The sequence below is a fragment of the Odocoileus virginianus genome, chromosome 2 (assembly GCF_023699985.2).
Source record: "Odocoileus virginianus isolate 20LAN1187 ecotype Illinois chromosome 2, Ovbor_1.2, whole genome shotgun sequence".
Classification (NCBI taxonomy): domain Eukaryota; kingdom Metazoa; phylum Chordata; class Mammalia; order Artiodactyla; family Cervidae; genus Odocoileus; species Odocoileus virginianus.
The window spans coordinates 97872826-97885809 of NC_069675.1; the positions used below are offsets into that span (position 1 = coordinate 97872826).

General features: G+C 43.9%; 1 protein-coding gene across 5 annotated transcripts in view; it reads left to right on the top strand.

The window, feature by feature from the left end:
• The window catches only part of GTF3C4 (general transcription factor IIIC subunit 4), a 30531-nt gene that overhangs the window by 10250 nt on the left and 7297 nt on the right, over positions 1 to 12984 (top strand). For 2 of the 5 annotated variants that reach the window (XR_002317268.2, XR_002317266.2), the window contains exons 3-5: positions 1360 to 1490; positions 4570 to 4658; positions 6061 to 6223. Coding sequence is in view for 2 of the 5 variants with exons in the window: in XM_020910987.2 (XP_020766646.1) it covers positions 1360 to 1490; positions 4570 to 4658; positions 6061 to 6125 (285 nt within the window). In the remaining 3 variants the exon portion in view is untranslated. Of the gene's footprint in view, positions 1 to 1359; positions 1491 to 2143; positions 2246 to 4569; positions 4659 to 6060; positions 12465 to 12984 lie in introns of those variants that run through there. The other 3 variants (XM_020910987.2, XM_020910985.2, XR_002317269.2) reach the window with 2 other exon arrangements.

Genomic DNA, 12984 nt, shown 5'->3' on the forward strand with positions numbered 1-12984 from the left:
TCAGCTTTTAAAGATCGTTGCATTGTGATCTCAATGGTGTGAAGGACTTTTCTGATTACCACTGGTTCATAGGACCAAGTAAGGGTATTATCGGCATAAAATATTAACAAATACTATCTGTAATGTAAGTTGGTTTGCAGTGGTTTAGAATGATTATCACACATGCTACATGGGCATGGAACGCTACATTCAGCACAGTTTGGTTCCAACAGAGCCAGTTTAAAGAAAGAAAGATTATACCTCTGCCCAGCTACAGCAACTGAGTTTAGACTGAAAACAATACATGTCTTGTTTTAAAATCCTACTGTGTACCTAAAATGAATCTTTTCAAACCTGGTACAGTAGTTGTCCTTGCTATATGGGACCATAAATTAGAATTCTCAAGACCTTTAAAAAAGGCCAAAAGTTAATGGACTTTAAATTTGCAAATTATATGCACAGTAGGTAAGACACCCTTCTGAGCTATTATACCCTTCAGAACATCAGTGAGCTAATTTTAGTGAATGGCAAGCTAGTAAGTTCTTTTTACACAAGAGCTCAAGTGTAAATGGATTATAACTTTGAAGGACTATCTGCTAATAAGACAAGGTGGTTCTTAAGGACTGACATATTCCATGCCTCCCCAAAACGTAGCTTGTGAAGGTTTTCTCCAACAAGATAATGAAGTAGATTTAGTGTTTTTCAGACTTTCATTGAAGTGGTGCAGCCCTACTGAAGCAGAGAAAGAAGCGAAACTGAAGTAGGGCCAAGGCCTCGGGCTGCTCTTATGCCTCCCTCACCCCACAGCAGGTCTCCCGCAGCTGTGCTGTGGGGCTGGCGGGCCTCCTGTTGCGGGCTCACTAGATGGGTAGTGGGTCTTTGGGCCATCAGAAGGAGAAGGTATTATTTTTTAATCTCGATCATCTTTTTACTTTGTAAGCTTTTCTGAAAGAATAGACATTTGTTTCATTCTAGAGTTAGTATTTCATATGATACTTTGCCTGTACAGATTATGCTTTTCTTTCTTAAAAGTCAAACATTGTAAGTATAGCTGAATACTTTGTCTTCTGACAGAACTCTGAAGTCCTTTCAAAAGAAAGTAAAGGCAAATAATAAGATTTTTTCCCCCCCAACATTTCTCCTTTAGTGAGTAAAGTTCACCGTTGTCACAGGGTGCCTGATTGAATTTATTTTATTTTACTCAACCAGTTGGCACAAGTTAAAGGTCCAGCTTCTTTACTTTCTACACAGTGTGGCGGGCCCACCTGGGGACACAGTGCTTCTCTCTGGTAGAAGACACTGCGTAGTTGTCCTTTTCTTCTTGGTGTTGGGAAACCCTGCGCTCACCATGAACTGCCACTGACCGCTTTGTTTTACTAGGTGCTGATTGGACACATCTCAAAGAAGATGAACAAGCAGACCTTCCCTGAGCACTGTAGTTTGTGTAAGGAGATCTTGCCCTTCACAGATCGCAAGCAGGCCGTCTGCTCCAATGGCCACATTTGGCTCCGGTAAGCTGCTTTCGTGCATTTTCCAGCCCTCTGCCCCACAGACCACTGTCAAGTGTTTATCCAAAGGGTATGGTGCCCAGGCCATCAGCTTGGAGAAAAGCTGCTACCATAAAACCTACTGTGGTTTTTTCCCATCTGTTTGACTGAAACCCTTTAGTAGTAGTTTTCTTTGTAACTGCTTGTAATAGGGGTTTCTCTTGTTTATTTTGGCAATACTATATTTGACTTCTCTAGTAGCTCAGATGGTAAAGCAACCACCTGCAATGCAGGAGACCCAGGTTCGATCCCTGGGTTGGGAAGATGCCCTGGAAAAAGAATTGGCAACCCACTCCAGTATCCTTGCCTGGAAAATTCCATGGACAGAGAAGCCTGGCGGGCTGTAGTCCATGGGGTCACAAAGAGTCAGACATGACTGAGTGACTAACACACAATACTATTTTACTTTGAAGTTAGTGCTGAATTTTTAAAAATCATTATTATGAAAGCAAAGGCGATTAAAGTTAATAGAATATAAAGTACTCCTGTACTGTGTTTGGTTTAACAAAGGGTAGAAGTCTTACCCTTCTCTCCCCTCAGTCTCACTCTGAGAGGACCACTCTGTGGCCCTGTGGGCTGTTTGACACCGTTGATCCCTCCCTTCTCCTCCTCCATAGAGCACTGTTTTATCACCTGGCTTCCTGGACATAGTATCTCCTTGATGTCCATCTTTGGACCTGTTTTTCTTCTGTCAGCACTCTCCCTACAGTGTGTGTGTGGTAAGTCATGTCCGAGTCTTTGTGACCCCATGGACTGTGGCCCACCAGACTCCTCTGTCCATGGGCTTCTCTAAGCAAGAACGCTGGAGTGGGTTGCCATTCCCTTCTCCAGGGGATCTTCCCAAGCCAGGGATCGAACCAAGCCTCCTGCAGCTCCTGCATTGGCAAGTGGATTTGTTACCTCTGCGCCACCTGGGAAGCCCAGAGCACGTTCTCTAGGCTGCCGCACATTATCTGTGCACTGGCGACTTACACATCACTTTAGTCTGAATCTCTTCCCTCAGTCCAGGCTTCACATGTAAGCACCTGCTCAGTTGCTCTGTTTGGAAGTTTTAAAGGCATTTCAAATTTGAATCCAGCTTTTCTCACTACCTCCACCTCTATATCCCTGGTCCAAGAAACATCATCTCTTGCCCAGATTATTAGTTATCTCCAAACCCATCTTCTGGATGTCTTTCCTTGTCCCTTCCAGTCTGTTCTCAGTAGAGCTGAGATTGTGATCCTGTTAACAATTTCATCAACTCATGTCACCCCTCTGCTCAGAGCTCTCTAGTGGCTGCCCGTTTCTGATGAGTAAAAGCTGAAGTCCTTTCAGTGATCAAGACCCCATGGCCTGGCCCGCACCCGTTCTCTGATCTCATCTCTGCATTTCTCCGACTTGCTGACTTCACTCAGGGTGCACTGGCTTCCTTGTCCCTGGGGTGCACGCGACCTCCCTCCCACCCCGGACATCTGTGCTAGCCATCCTCTCTGCTCAGACCTCTCTTCCAGCAGGGCCTCCTTCCCGGCCAGGCTGCCCACATCATGGCGCCCGATGGCATCCTTCTCCTTCCTGGCGGTCTTCATCCCTCTTCCTGGCTCTGTTTTCCTCCTTAGCAGTTATCACTACCTAATATATTTTTTACTTTGGATTTTTCTCCTCCCTCTGGAGTAGAAGGCTTCATGAAGGCAGGGAATTTTGTTGTTTTGTTCCTGGCTATTTCTGGAACAATGCCTGGTATGTGGTAGGCACTCACTAAATTGTTTAAATTTATTTGCAATAGAAGCAGGATTTTGCTACATATAACTACCTTAATAACTTGCTTATTCTCTTACCAAAATGTTGTGGTTATTTTCTTTGTCAGAGCATAGATCCCATTCTTAACAGCCAGAGTTTCCCATTGTATGGATATTCCATTATTTCCTCTCTTGTTGACTGATATTGGGGTTTTGTCCAGTCTTTATTGTGTACTGTACTTTTTCTAATTTAACTGTTCAGACTTATGTTTTAGGGGAGACTAGGAATCGTAGTGATCTTGTAACAACAGCAGTCAGCACCTCTTGGTGCTGCCAGTATACCAGGCATGACGCTCGGCAGCACACACATCTCAAGCCACATGTTGGACACAGACGAGGAAACTGGGGCCCGGGGACGTCCAGTAATTTGTCCACAGTCATGCAGCTGGTTAGTGGCAGAGCTGAGAACCTGCCTTCTGGATCCAGAGTTTTCATGTGTAACCTCTGTCCACTGTTATCTCTCGAACGGCTTCTTCCGCAAAAATCATTTTCATTTTTGCTGACTGAAGTAACTCTCAGTGAGAATGGGTGCTTGCTCTCACTCAGGTATAGTCTTTCTTCCTATGCACCCAGGTCTTTACTCAAGGTAAACCGACTGGGAACTCCTTCCCCCACCTCCCTTCTTTTTTTGTGTGTGCTTTACTCCTTATTGCTCTTCCTAAATCCTGTTAGCTTTCAGAAAACCTACCCTGTAGAACCCAGCAGCTCTCTCTGACCTCCCATCGCTCCCACCTTCCCTTACTTGCCAGGTCCTGGCTGCTGCTCAGTGAAGGGTCATTGAATGGAATTGAATCTCAGCATTGTTTATGGCCCTTACTTTTTTGTACCATTAACTTTGTCTTCTATATCTTTCAAGTTTTCACCACTGTGCCATTAGTCTTAAACATTGTGCTTATACCTAATCTTAAAAATCACTAACAATAATTTCTGATATAATACATAGTTGATTTTTTTTTAATGTATGAAAAATTCACAGTATAGTCGGGTATAGACAGACTGCATTCTTTCCCAGGGCTGCAGTGACTGTCTGGATTAGCAGCCTTGTATCTCTTGGTGCCTGACACAGGCACTTCCCCTTTACTAAGTGTGGGGTGGGTCTGGCCAGCTGTCCCGTGCAGAGGGATACATGGTTGCCATGAATTTGTCAACCATTTTTGCCCTTTACTTAGTTAACTCATTTTAGAATAATTGTCCATGGTGAGCTAACCCTCAACACTGTGCTGCTTTCCACTGTTGTAGCACTGATGATACAATCTGTCTGCTTTCAGGTGCTTTTTAACCTACCAGTCCTGCCAGAGTTTGATATACAGAAGGTGTTTGCTCCATGACAGCATCGCTCGCCATCCAATTCCGGAAGGTGGGTGCTCCCCTGTCCATGGCAGGGTGAGGTTGAACACACTGCACGTGCTGGTGCCTCGGAGGCACCCCCCTCTCTCCCACCTTGGTCTTTGGCCATCGGGGACAGTGAGCAAGCTCGCTTTGCTCTGTACAGTGTTGTTATGAACCCTCAACTGATTAACACATGATCACTGGAATCATCAACATACAAATAGCATTATACTATGTGAGTAAGTAGGGCTGCAGTTTGCTGTTCTTCACTGCAAATTATTCATTCAAAAAATGTCAAAGACTTTGTTTTAGATGGCATATATAGATTATATTTGAAAGAAAACTCTGCAGCTGGTAACATAGATAAAGACAGCCTTGCTGAAACAGGCCATGCACTTGGAGGCATCCTTCTAGTAGCCACGGTGGGGCTATTTTTCTGGTTCATCAGTATTCTGTTTACTGATAGCCCTAGTGATAAAGTGCACATTCCTGAATCAACTGTTGGGGTAAGATCATAGACATGAGCCAGGAAGTGATGATTTAAATAGTCACATGAATGTCAGTTTATAACCTGAGGTTCATTAACATCACACTAACTGAATGAGCTTACTAGACAACACGCATATGGCTGTGTACACTTTGGGGGTAATGTGTGGTCTCAAATGTTTACACAGAACATTCTGTGTAAAACCACACAGCCTTCTTGATTTTTGCTCTAAACTAGCTGAAGCTTTCTAATTCTGAGAAGTGGACATGTTGGCAGGTTATGTTCTGTTTCAACTCTTTATTGTGGAAAATGCAATCCTAAAGGTAGAGAAAGAGAGGATGAGAAACTCTTATACACCTGTCATTCAACTTCAAAAATCACTAGCTTATAATCTTTTGTTTGTAGTCCTCCTCCCCCTCTCTGATTGCATTATGTTGAAACAAATTTTGGGGACTTTTAAACACTTGTTGCAATTGAGAATTGGTTTATAGTTTAGACAGGAAATCAGGAAAGATGGGAACAAACTCAAAACAAGCACACTTGCCAGTTGACTTTGCACTGAGCCGCATACAGCTCCTGGGGAGAGTGGGAATCTCTGAGCTCTAGAGAGTACTCACCAGTAGGCAGAGCATTTCGCAGGCCAGGGAGTTCTGTAAAAGGAAGAGAAAGTGTTGACACAGTGTTTTCAAAAGTAAGTTTTAACATTAACCATGTATGAGAAGCACTCATTCGTTACCCTTATTTTCCTGTTTCATCACACATTTAACTTTGGGAACCACAGATTTAGTGCAGCCTCGTCTGGAATGTTACAGTGAGGACCTCTGTGTAGGGTGGCAGTGGGGCCAGAATACCCACCTCTGCACACTGTGGTCGCCCAGGGCATGTCCCATTTGACTGCCTTCTCTGAAGAGCGCGCTAACTACTGCTTGTCTCCCTTTGGCAGACCCTGACTGGATCAAGAGGTTACTACAAAGCCCCTGCCCTTTCTGCGACTCTCCTGTCTTCTGAGTGTCCATGGTGGGAAGACAGAGTGTCATCCAGCCTGAAGAGCTGGGACACGCTGGCGCAAGCCTGGCCTCCACAAGTGGAAAGGTGCCCTTGTGATGGTCAGTAAGCCTGGGAACTCCCTGCCGAAGTGTGTCCTCCATCTCCAGGGACTACAGGATATCTGTACAGTGGCTGTGTGCAGAGATCTTAAGTCATTTTGAGATGAACGTTAGCCCCCACTCCTTATCACTTATTTTTCAAGTGTTGAAGTGTCTTGACTAAAGCAGTTTGAACACAGCGGATGCCCTGTTGTTTCCTAACAGAGTGACCTCTTCTAGGGAGTGTGGGTAAGGGTTAAGGGCCTTGCTGGGCCGAATTAGGCTTTAATCCTGGCCAGGTGGCTCCGGGAGGCTTTAGTTACCGGGCACATGGCACACAGTGTCCAGCAGATACTCAAATGTCTAAAACAGTATGTGGGCCTGATATTTTGTTCTCAACAAATAGCTTCAGATCTGCATCCCACCAGTTTTTTTTTGTGCGTATTGAAACCATTTTCTTAAAACCATATATTTTTAAGAGGTTAGAGCCAAGACTAAAGTTAGCTGTAATGTGTTGGAAGATCAGGTGACTCTTGTAATTGTGACTTATTTTTTAACGATCTCTCCCATGTCGGCAGTTCTGCCCCAACTCCTCCATGTGTATGAGGGTGTCATAGTACTCCTCTGCACCTGCCTCACACCTCTCATCAGACTTAACTGTGCTGACCAGGTGAGATGTTTGTACATAGAGGAAAAAGAATATTTTCTCCTTTATTTTCTCCTAGTATTAAAACCCTTACTATTTGTCATGTTGAGATGTCCAGACATCTCATTTCTATCCCAAGTCTGTCTAGAGACTTCTAGAGAGAGCTGGACAGCTCAGAATGTGGACCCTTGAGCCTTGGTGCTATGGTGTATGTGGCTGGGTCGACCAGAGCCTGGGAATGCCTTCTCTCTGCAAAGATCCTTGATATTTATAACACAGGTATTTTTCTGTGGGCTGTTAAGAGATGTTAGACTTTAATTGGTCTTAAAACCTGAAATCAAAAATAGACATTCTAGAGCTACAGTGTTCTTGGATTTTTAAATAAGTATCTGAGGGATTGGTGCTAATTAACAGGACTGCAATGCCTGCACCTTGAAAAGGTGCATATTTCTGAGAAGTTGAATAGGAAATACGAAATGTGAGATTTAACTCACACTAACACTTCTTCCTGCTTTCATTTTTGTATCCTTAGTGAAAGACTTGCCCTCGCCAAGTAGTTGTTTTTGTTCAGTCTCTCAGTCATGTCTGACTCTGTGACACCACAGACTGCACCCCGCGAGGCTCCTCTGTCCGCCACTGTCTCCCAGCGGTGACTCGCTGAGAAACACTCGTCCTTCGGAGAGCATGTGACACAAGCACTGCTCCCACCTGTGGTGTTTCCCTCCTAGCGTCTCCCCTCTGTCCATGCGTACTGGAGACGGGCCGTTATGAGGCATTTCCAAATAGTCTGCTTGGAAATGTCTTTTGTTTCCCATTCAAGTTATTGTCCCCTGTGTTTAATTCTGTATTTCTGCTGCAGTTTCATTCTGGTGGTGTCTTCTACTTGTCTTTCTCATTTTGGTGGCAGTTTGAAGAGGAGTGTTTGTCCAGACTTCAGGGTCCACCATGTTCAATTGATTGTCAAGAGAAAGAGAGCTAGGCAGCATTAAGATCATGAAGAGCACAACCCAGAAAGTTGGAGCCTTTACAGCAAAGATGACAGTAAAAACTGAGAGCCTGTCAAGGCATTACTGTGGCCCATACAGTCATTGTGTGCCTGTGTGCTCAGCCACTTCAGTCGTGTCCAACTCTTTGCGACCCCAGGGAAGCCCCATAGCAAGCTTAGTTTCACTTATTTTTTTGGTCCTTGGACTGTAAGATCAAACCAGTCAATCTTAAAAGAAATCAATCCTGAATGTTCATTAGAAGGACTGATGCTGAAGCTCCAATACTTCGGCCACTTGATGTGAAGAGCTGATTCATTAGAAAAGACCCTGATGCTGGGAAAGATTGAGGGCAGGAGGAGAATGGGACGACAGAGGACGAGATGGTTGGATGGCATCACTGACTCAATGGACATGAGTTTGAGCAAGCTCTGGGAGATGGTGAAGGACAGGAAAGCCTAGTATGCTGCAGTCCATGGGGTCCCAAAGATTTAGACATGACTGAGGGACTGAGCAACAACAAGAAGTCAGAGTTAGTGCTTGTTTTGTTTTTATTGGGGAACTTTGTGGTGCTGCCATTTAAAACATACATTAAGTTTTTATTGAAATCTATTGTGCATTTGGGGGGAAATTTTGACTCTTAGGAGTGAACTTTAAAAGGGTTGCCTGAGTTATTCTGTATATCTGTAGGGGTAAACTTAGCAACTATTTTACTGGAACATGGCTTCTCTGTACAGGGGCTCTGTCCAATGGCATTCTTAAAGACTCTGAAGTCCAAGTAACACCTGCCTCAGCCTAAACTTCTGCACACTGAGTCAGGAGCCCTCCCCTGTTTCCTCACCCCTCCCCTCCTCCATGGAGGTTAATCCATTGACCTGTGAGGATGAGAGGCGACTGCGTTAATGGCAGCATCGCAGACACAGTACCCTTCTAATGTCCTAAACGTCAGCTTACATGGTGACAGTGCTGAGCAGAGAAGCCCTGGAAGAGTGGGCGGGACACCGGGAGTCTTCAGACTGGCCGTCTCTCCTGGTTTACACGTGCCATACCTCTCTTCCATCCTGAAATGTCCCCGGCCTGGGTGGTGTATTTCAAGTTAATTTCAGCTGTCACTGCTCTATAGGCGTGGATGCAGTGGCAGTGATGCTGCCGCTCTGTGTGACGGTGCAGAAGCAAAGGTCCTCCAGGGCTGGACCTTTTAAGCCAGGGCAGCACTGCATTTTGGGAGCCTGATATCCACACCTGTGTCACATCTTCCCTGCCTAAGGTTAATTTGTTCCTATTATCCTAGATAAGAAATTGATAGCTTGTTAGGCTTGATATTCATTCTGAAATCCTCCTGTGTCCACGACCCAGACTTCAAGCCATCTCTGCCTGCTATCATATCTGCCAAAACTATCAATTATTTTTCATTGTCAGAAATTATTAGAAGCACTGGCAAAACTCGTGGTGGATGTGACATTTTTCTGCTTCTCCCTCTAGGAAGTTTTTGAGAGTGTTAATGTTGGGCATGGGGACTAGACCAGCAGCCGTCATCAGTTAATTAGCTTAAAAGAATGTCAAGGGGTAATAATTAAATATTAAAATATATTCTGTTGTAATTGTGATGGTGTCAGCTAAGATGCAGAAGAAATCAAGGCTCATGGGTCTTGTCAGGAAGAACATGGAGCTGCGTTTATGGAGTCCCCGCTCCCTGGGCAGTGCTGAACCACATCAGGCGAGTTGCCGTGGCTCGCAGAGTGAAAGGAGGAGCTGCTGTCAGTGTCTGACTTCCACAGGTTCGTCCGTCCGTCCCCGCTGCTCCTGACCCGTCACTGCCTCGCCCCTCCTTCCAGGAGAGGCCCTATTTCCATCCCTTTTGTTCTCTCAGCCTTAGGACACAAAATTAGGTTTGTGATAAGACTTCTAAAAACTACATTCCTAGAAGGCCTCCCTTCCTATAAGAAACTATTAAATAGTAGTTTTTCTTGCTGAAGGTAATATAATAGTGTTAGCTGTTAAGAGCTCAATAAACTGTATCTGATTTTTTTCCTCAAAGTCTCCCTGTTGGAGTGCCCAGCACCTCCAGACTGAATTCCAGGCAGAGTGGACTGCATTTCAGCTCCCTGTCACCCGCCCCCCCCCCCCCACCTCCCACATCAGTTAGTCCAGATAAGCAGAAATTCAGGTTATATTTCAGGTCAGCAGGCCTCAGATTTTTAAGTGAAAGGTAGATTTTGCCCCTTTTTTTTCATTTTAGAGATTGGACAGCACAGACAGCAAAGAGCTGGATAGATAAATGCATTTCTTTATACTAGCCCACCATGGGCTGTCGAGTGTGATCACCTCTGTGCACTCTCCTACTGCTCCCTATGTGGGTGGAGCTCGGCAGGGCTGGTCACCACACAGTGGCTTGAGCATCTAGCCTCTCCCTCAACACTGTTGGACTGTTAAAATGCCTCTAACGGAGCTCAAGTGAAGCATTTCAGCTCTAGTGGAAGCATCACCTGGCAGCTACAAGCAGAGTTTTGGGCTATGTCTCAAGTCTAATAGGTATTGAGCTTTTGCACTGCTTGTTCTTGACCCTAAAAGAAGTTTTTGGAGCTAAGATCTTCATGTCTGCTGTTCAAACTGATGTTAGAGTGCGTGCAATTTGACTGTCATAATGAATTAGGGCTTCCCTGGTGGTTCAGTCAGTAAAGAATCTGCCTGCAATGCAGGAGACTTGGGTTCAGTCCCTGGGTTGGGAAGATCCCTGGTTGGGAGGAGGGCATAACAACCCACTCCAGTACTCTTGCCTGGAGAATCCCCATGGACAGAGGAGTCTGGCGGGCTGCAGTCCATGGGGTCGCAAAGAGTTGGACATGACTGGGCGACTAAGCACAGCACAGCACGTATTGAATTAAGTCAGATTTGCAGAGTTGCTTCTAGTGACCACTCACCACAGGATCATGGTTTTAACATCCATCCCCTCACCCCCCACAGCCTCTTTGATTAGGTGATTCAGCTTTTCTTGTCTTGCTTTTTTTTTTTAAGTTGTAACTATACTCCAGGGGAGAGACTTATATATAGGATCTGAGATCCTAGACAGTGAGCTTATTTAGCACAGTATTAGTGGCTTCCCTGCATGGTGTTCATTCGTTCATTCCAGGCTTGGGAGGAACCACAAAGCAGGGAATGATGGTACTTTCATACTGATATGATAAAGTGAAGGTGCAGGCTCTCTAGTGGAAATACTGTTAATGAGTTGGCTGGATTGAATTTCAAAACTCTAAATCTTGTAATTTTTTCTAAGGTAAAAACTTGCTTACGTCACTATCATGAGATCCTGGTAGTTTCATAAAAAGGTCCCATGAAGTGGTCTCATTGGATGGTATAAGAGGTGGTGGCTTTGAAGCATTTTGTATTTTATCAGTTTGACATTTGGATAATAGATTGGTGAGGTCAAGGGTATTTTGTTTTTGGTACTAATGCAAAATTAAATGCAAAAATGAATTATGACTTTTTAAAGACTTTGACACAGATTTTTATTTCAGTGTATGAAAGGAAAGTGAATATCAAATTTGTGTATACAGAATTAAGAGTATAGGAAAATAAGTCTGTGTTGTGTATAGTGGTATATATTTTATGTTTATCCTATGCCTGTGCTATCTTTCTGCTTGGCTTCAAACTATGTGTTTGTTTACCTGAAATATTTTTTGAAATAAAAAGAACAGGCATCCAAAAACTTGGGTTATAGAAAGGAGACTTTTTAAAATTCTTAACCATCTGATTAGGTGGTGTGTTTTAGACTTTTAGCGTGTAAGTAAAACAGCCTTGAGACTGAATAGCACAGTTTGCTTGGAATACCCCCATCCAGAGGAATCCGCTGCTTCTCTGCACTGTACATATGTACATAGTGTCCACTATTAGACTGTAAGCCCCTCGAGGGCGGGAACTGTCGTCTTGTCTTGGGAGCTCCTGCAGCGCTGAGTGTGAAGTGCCTTGCACAGCGTAGGTGCTGGTGACACAGAGGAGTGAGCAGCTTCCTGCTACCTTGATGGTGAAGCTTGGTTTACTTTCTCCACTGTGTTGAGAACTGCAAAGTGCTAATGATGGGAAGAGGGCAAAATCTTTTCTTGGATTTCAGCTGTGTCTCCTGAGCTGAAGCAGACCATACTGTCTCCTTGGCACTAGTCATCTTCTTGCTCTGAAGATATACTAGTGTCCTGAGCTTTTATACAATAAAAGGGCAGAGGTCTCTGGGCAGAGTTTGAAGTGGGAAAGATTATAGAGAAAATGAAGTGGAAATTTTGGAGGGTGTTTGTCAAATGCAGTCCTGTAGGGCAATCTTACTTCAGTTATTACTAAAGGAAAGGATAGCAATTCTCTTTCTTTACCAGTTAGCTGGTTGGCCAATTTTCCAGTTAATGAAGATCATCGGGTTTTTTTTTTTAACTTTTTCCCATTTTGGATTCCCCCCTCAATTGCTCTTTATGATTATAGTACTTAGAGTCTATTAAAGTTGCTGTGAATATCCAGTGCTGTACATAATGGCAGTTTTGTAAATGTGAAATAACCTCAATTATGTTGTGTTTTGTATGCAGAGCCACTAGTATTGTTATCTTGGCCACTTTTTTAATTCAAAATAAATAAAATAATCAAGATATTTGTATATTGTATGCATATTTTGTCGGGTTCACCAGTTTGTAGCAAGGGTTAGAAACCTTCTGCTCCACCGAGCACCAGCAAAGGTGCTGAGAGAAGAGAAGGGAAAGAACTGTGCCTCAGAGAAATGGCCCTCAGCAAGGACCTCAGAAGCAATGCAGTATGCTTTCAGTGGTTTATTCTAGAACAAGTATGAGGAGTGTGAGGGGAAATCAGACAGCTTCAGTAGGCTGTTAGACCACATATAGTTAACTTCAGTTGACTAGTATCTGGTAAGCATTTAAGTGAAGTGCTCATTACCAGGATTTCATCAACAATAAGCATGTGATTCAGACAAATCCTCCTGCTGAGAAAAACCAGAAAAGCTAGATAAACACCACACAGGAGAAAGAAAATGAATAACACGCCTCAATATGTGGTAGTAAAACTGCTGAAAGATCAGAGAAAAAAACTTTAAGCGAAAAAAAGAATTTCTTAAAGGAAAACAACCTTAAAGAAAAAGAAATAAGTAGTAAGATTTAAAGATG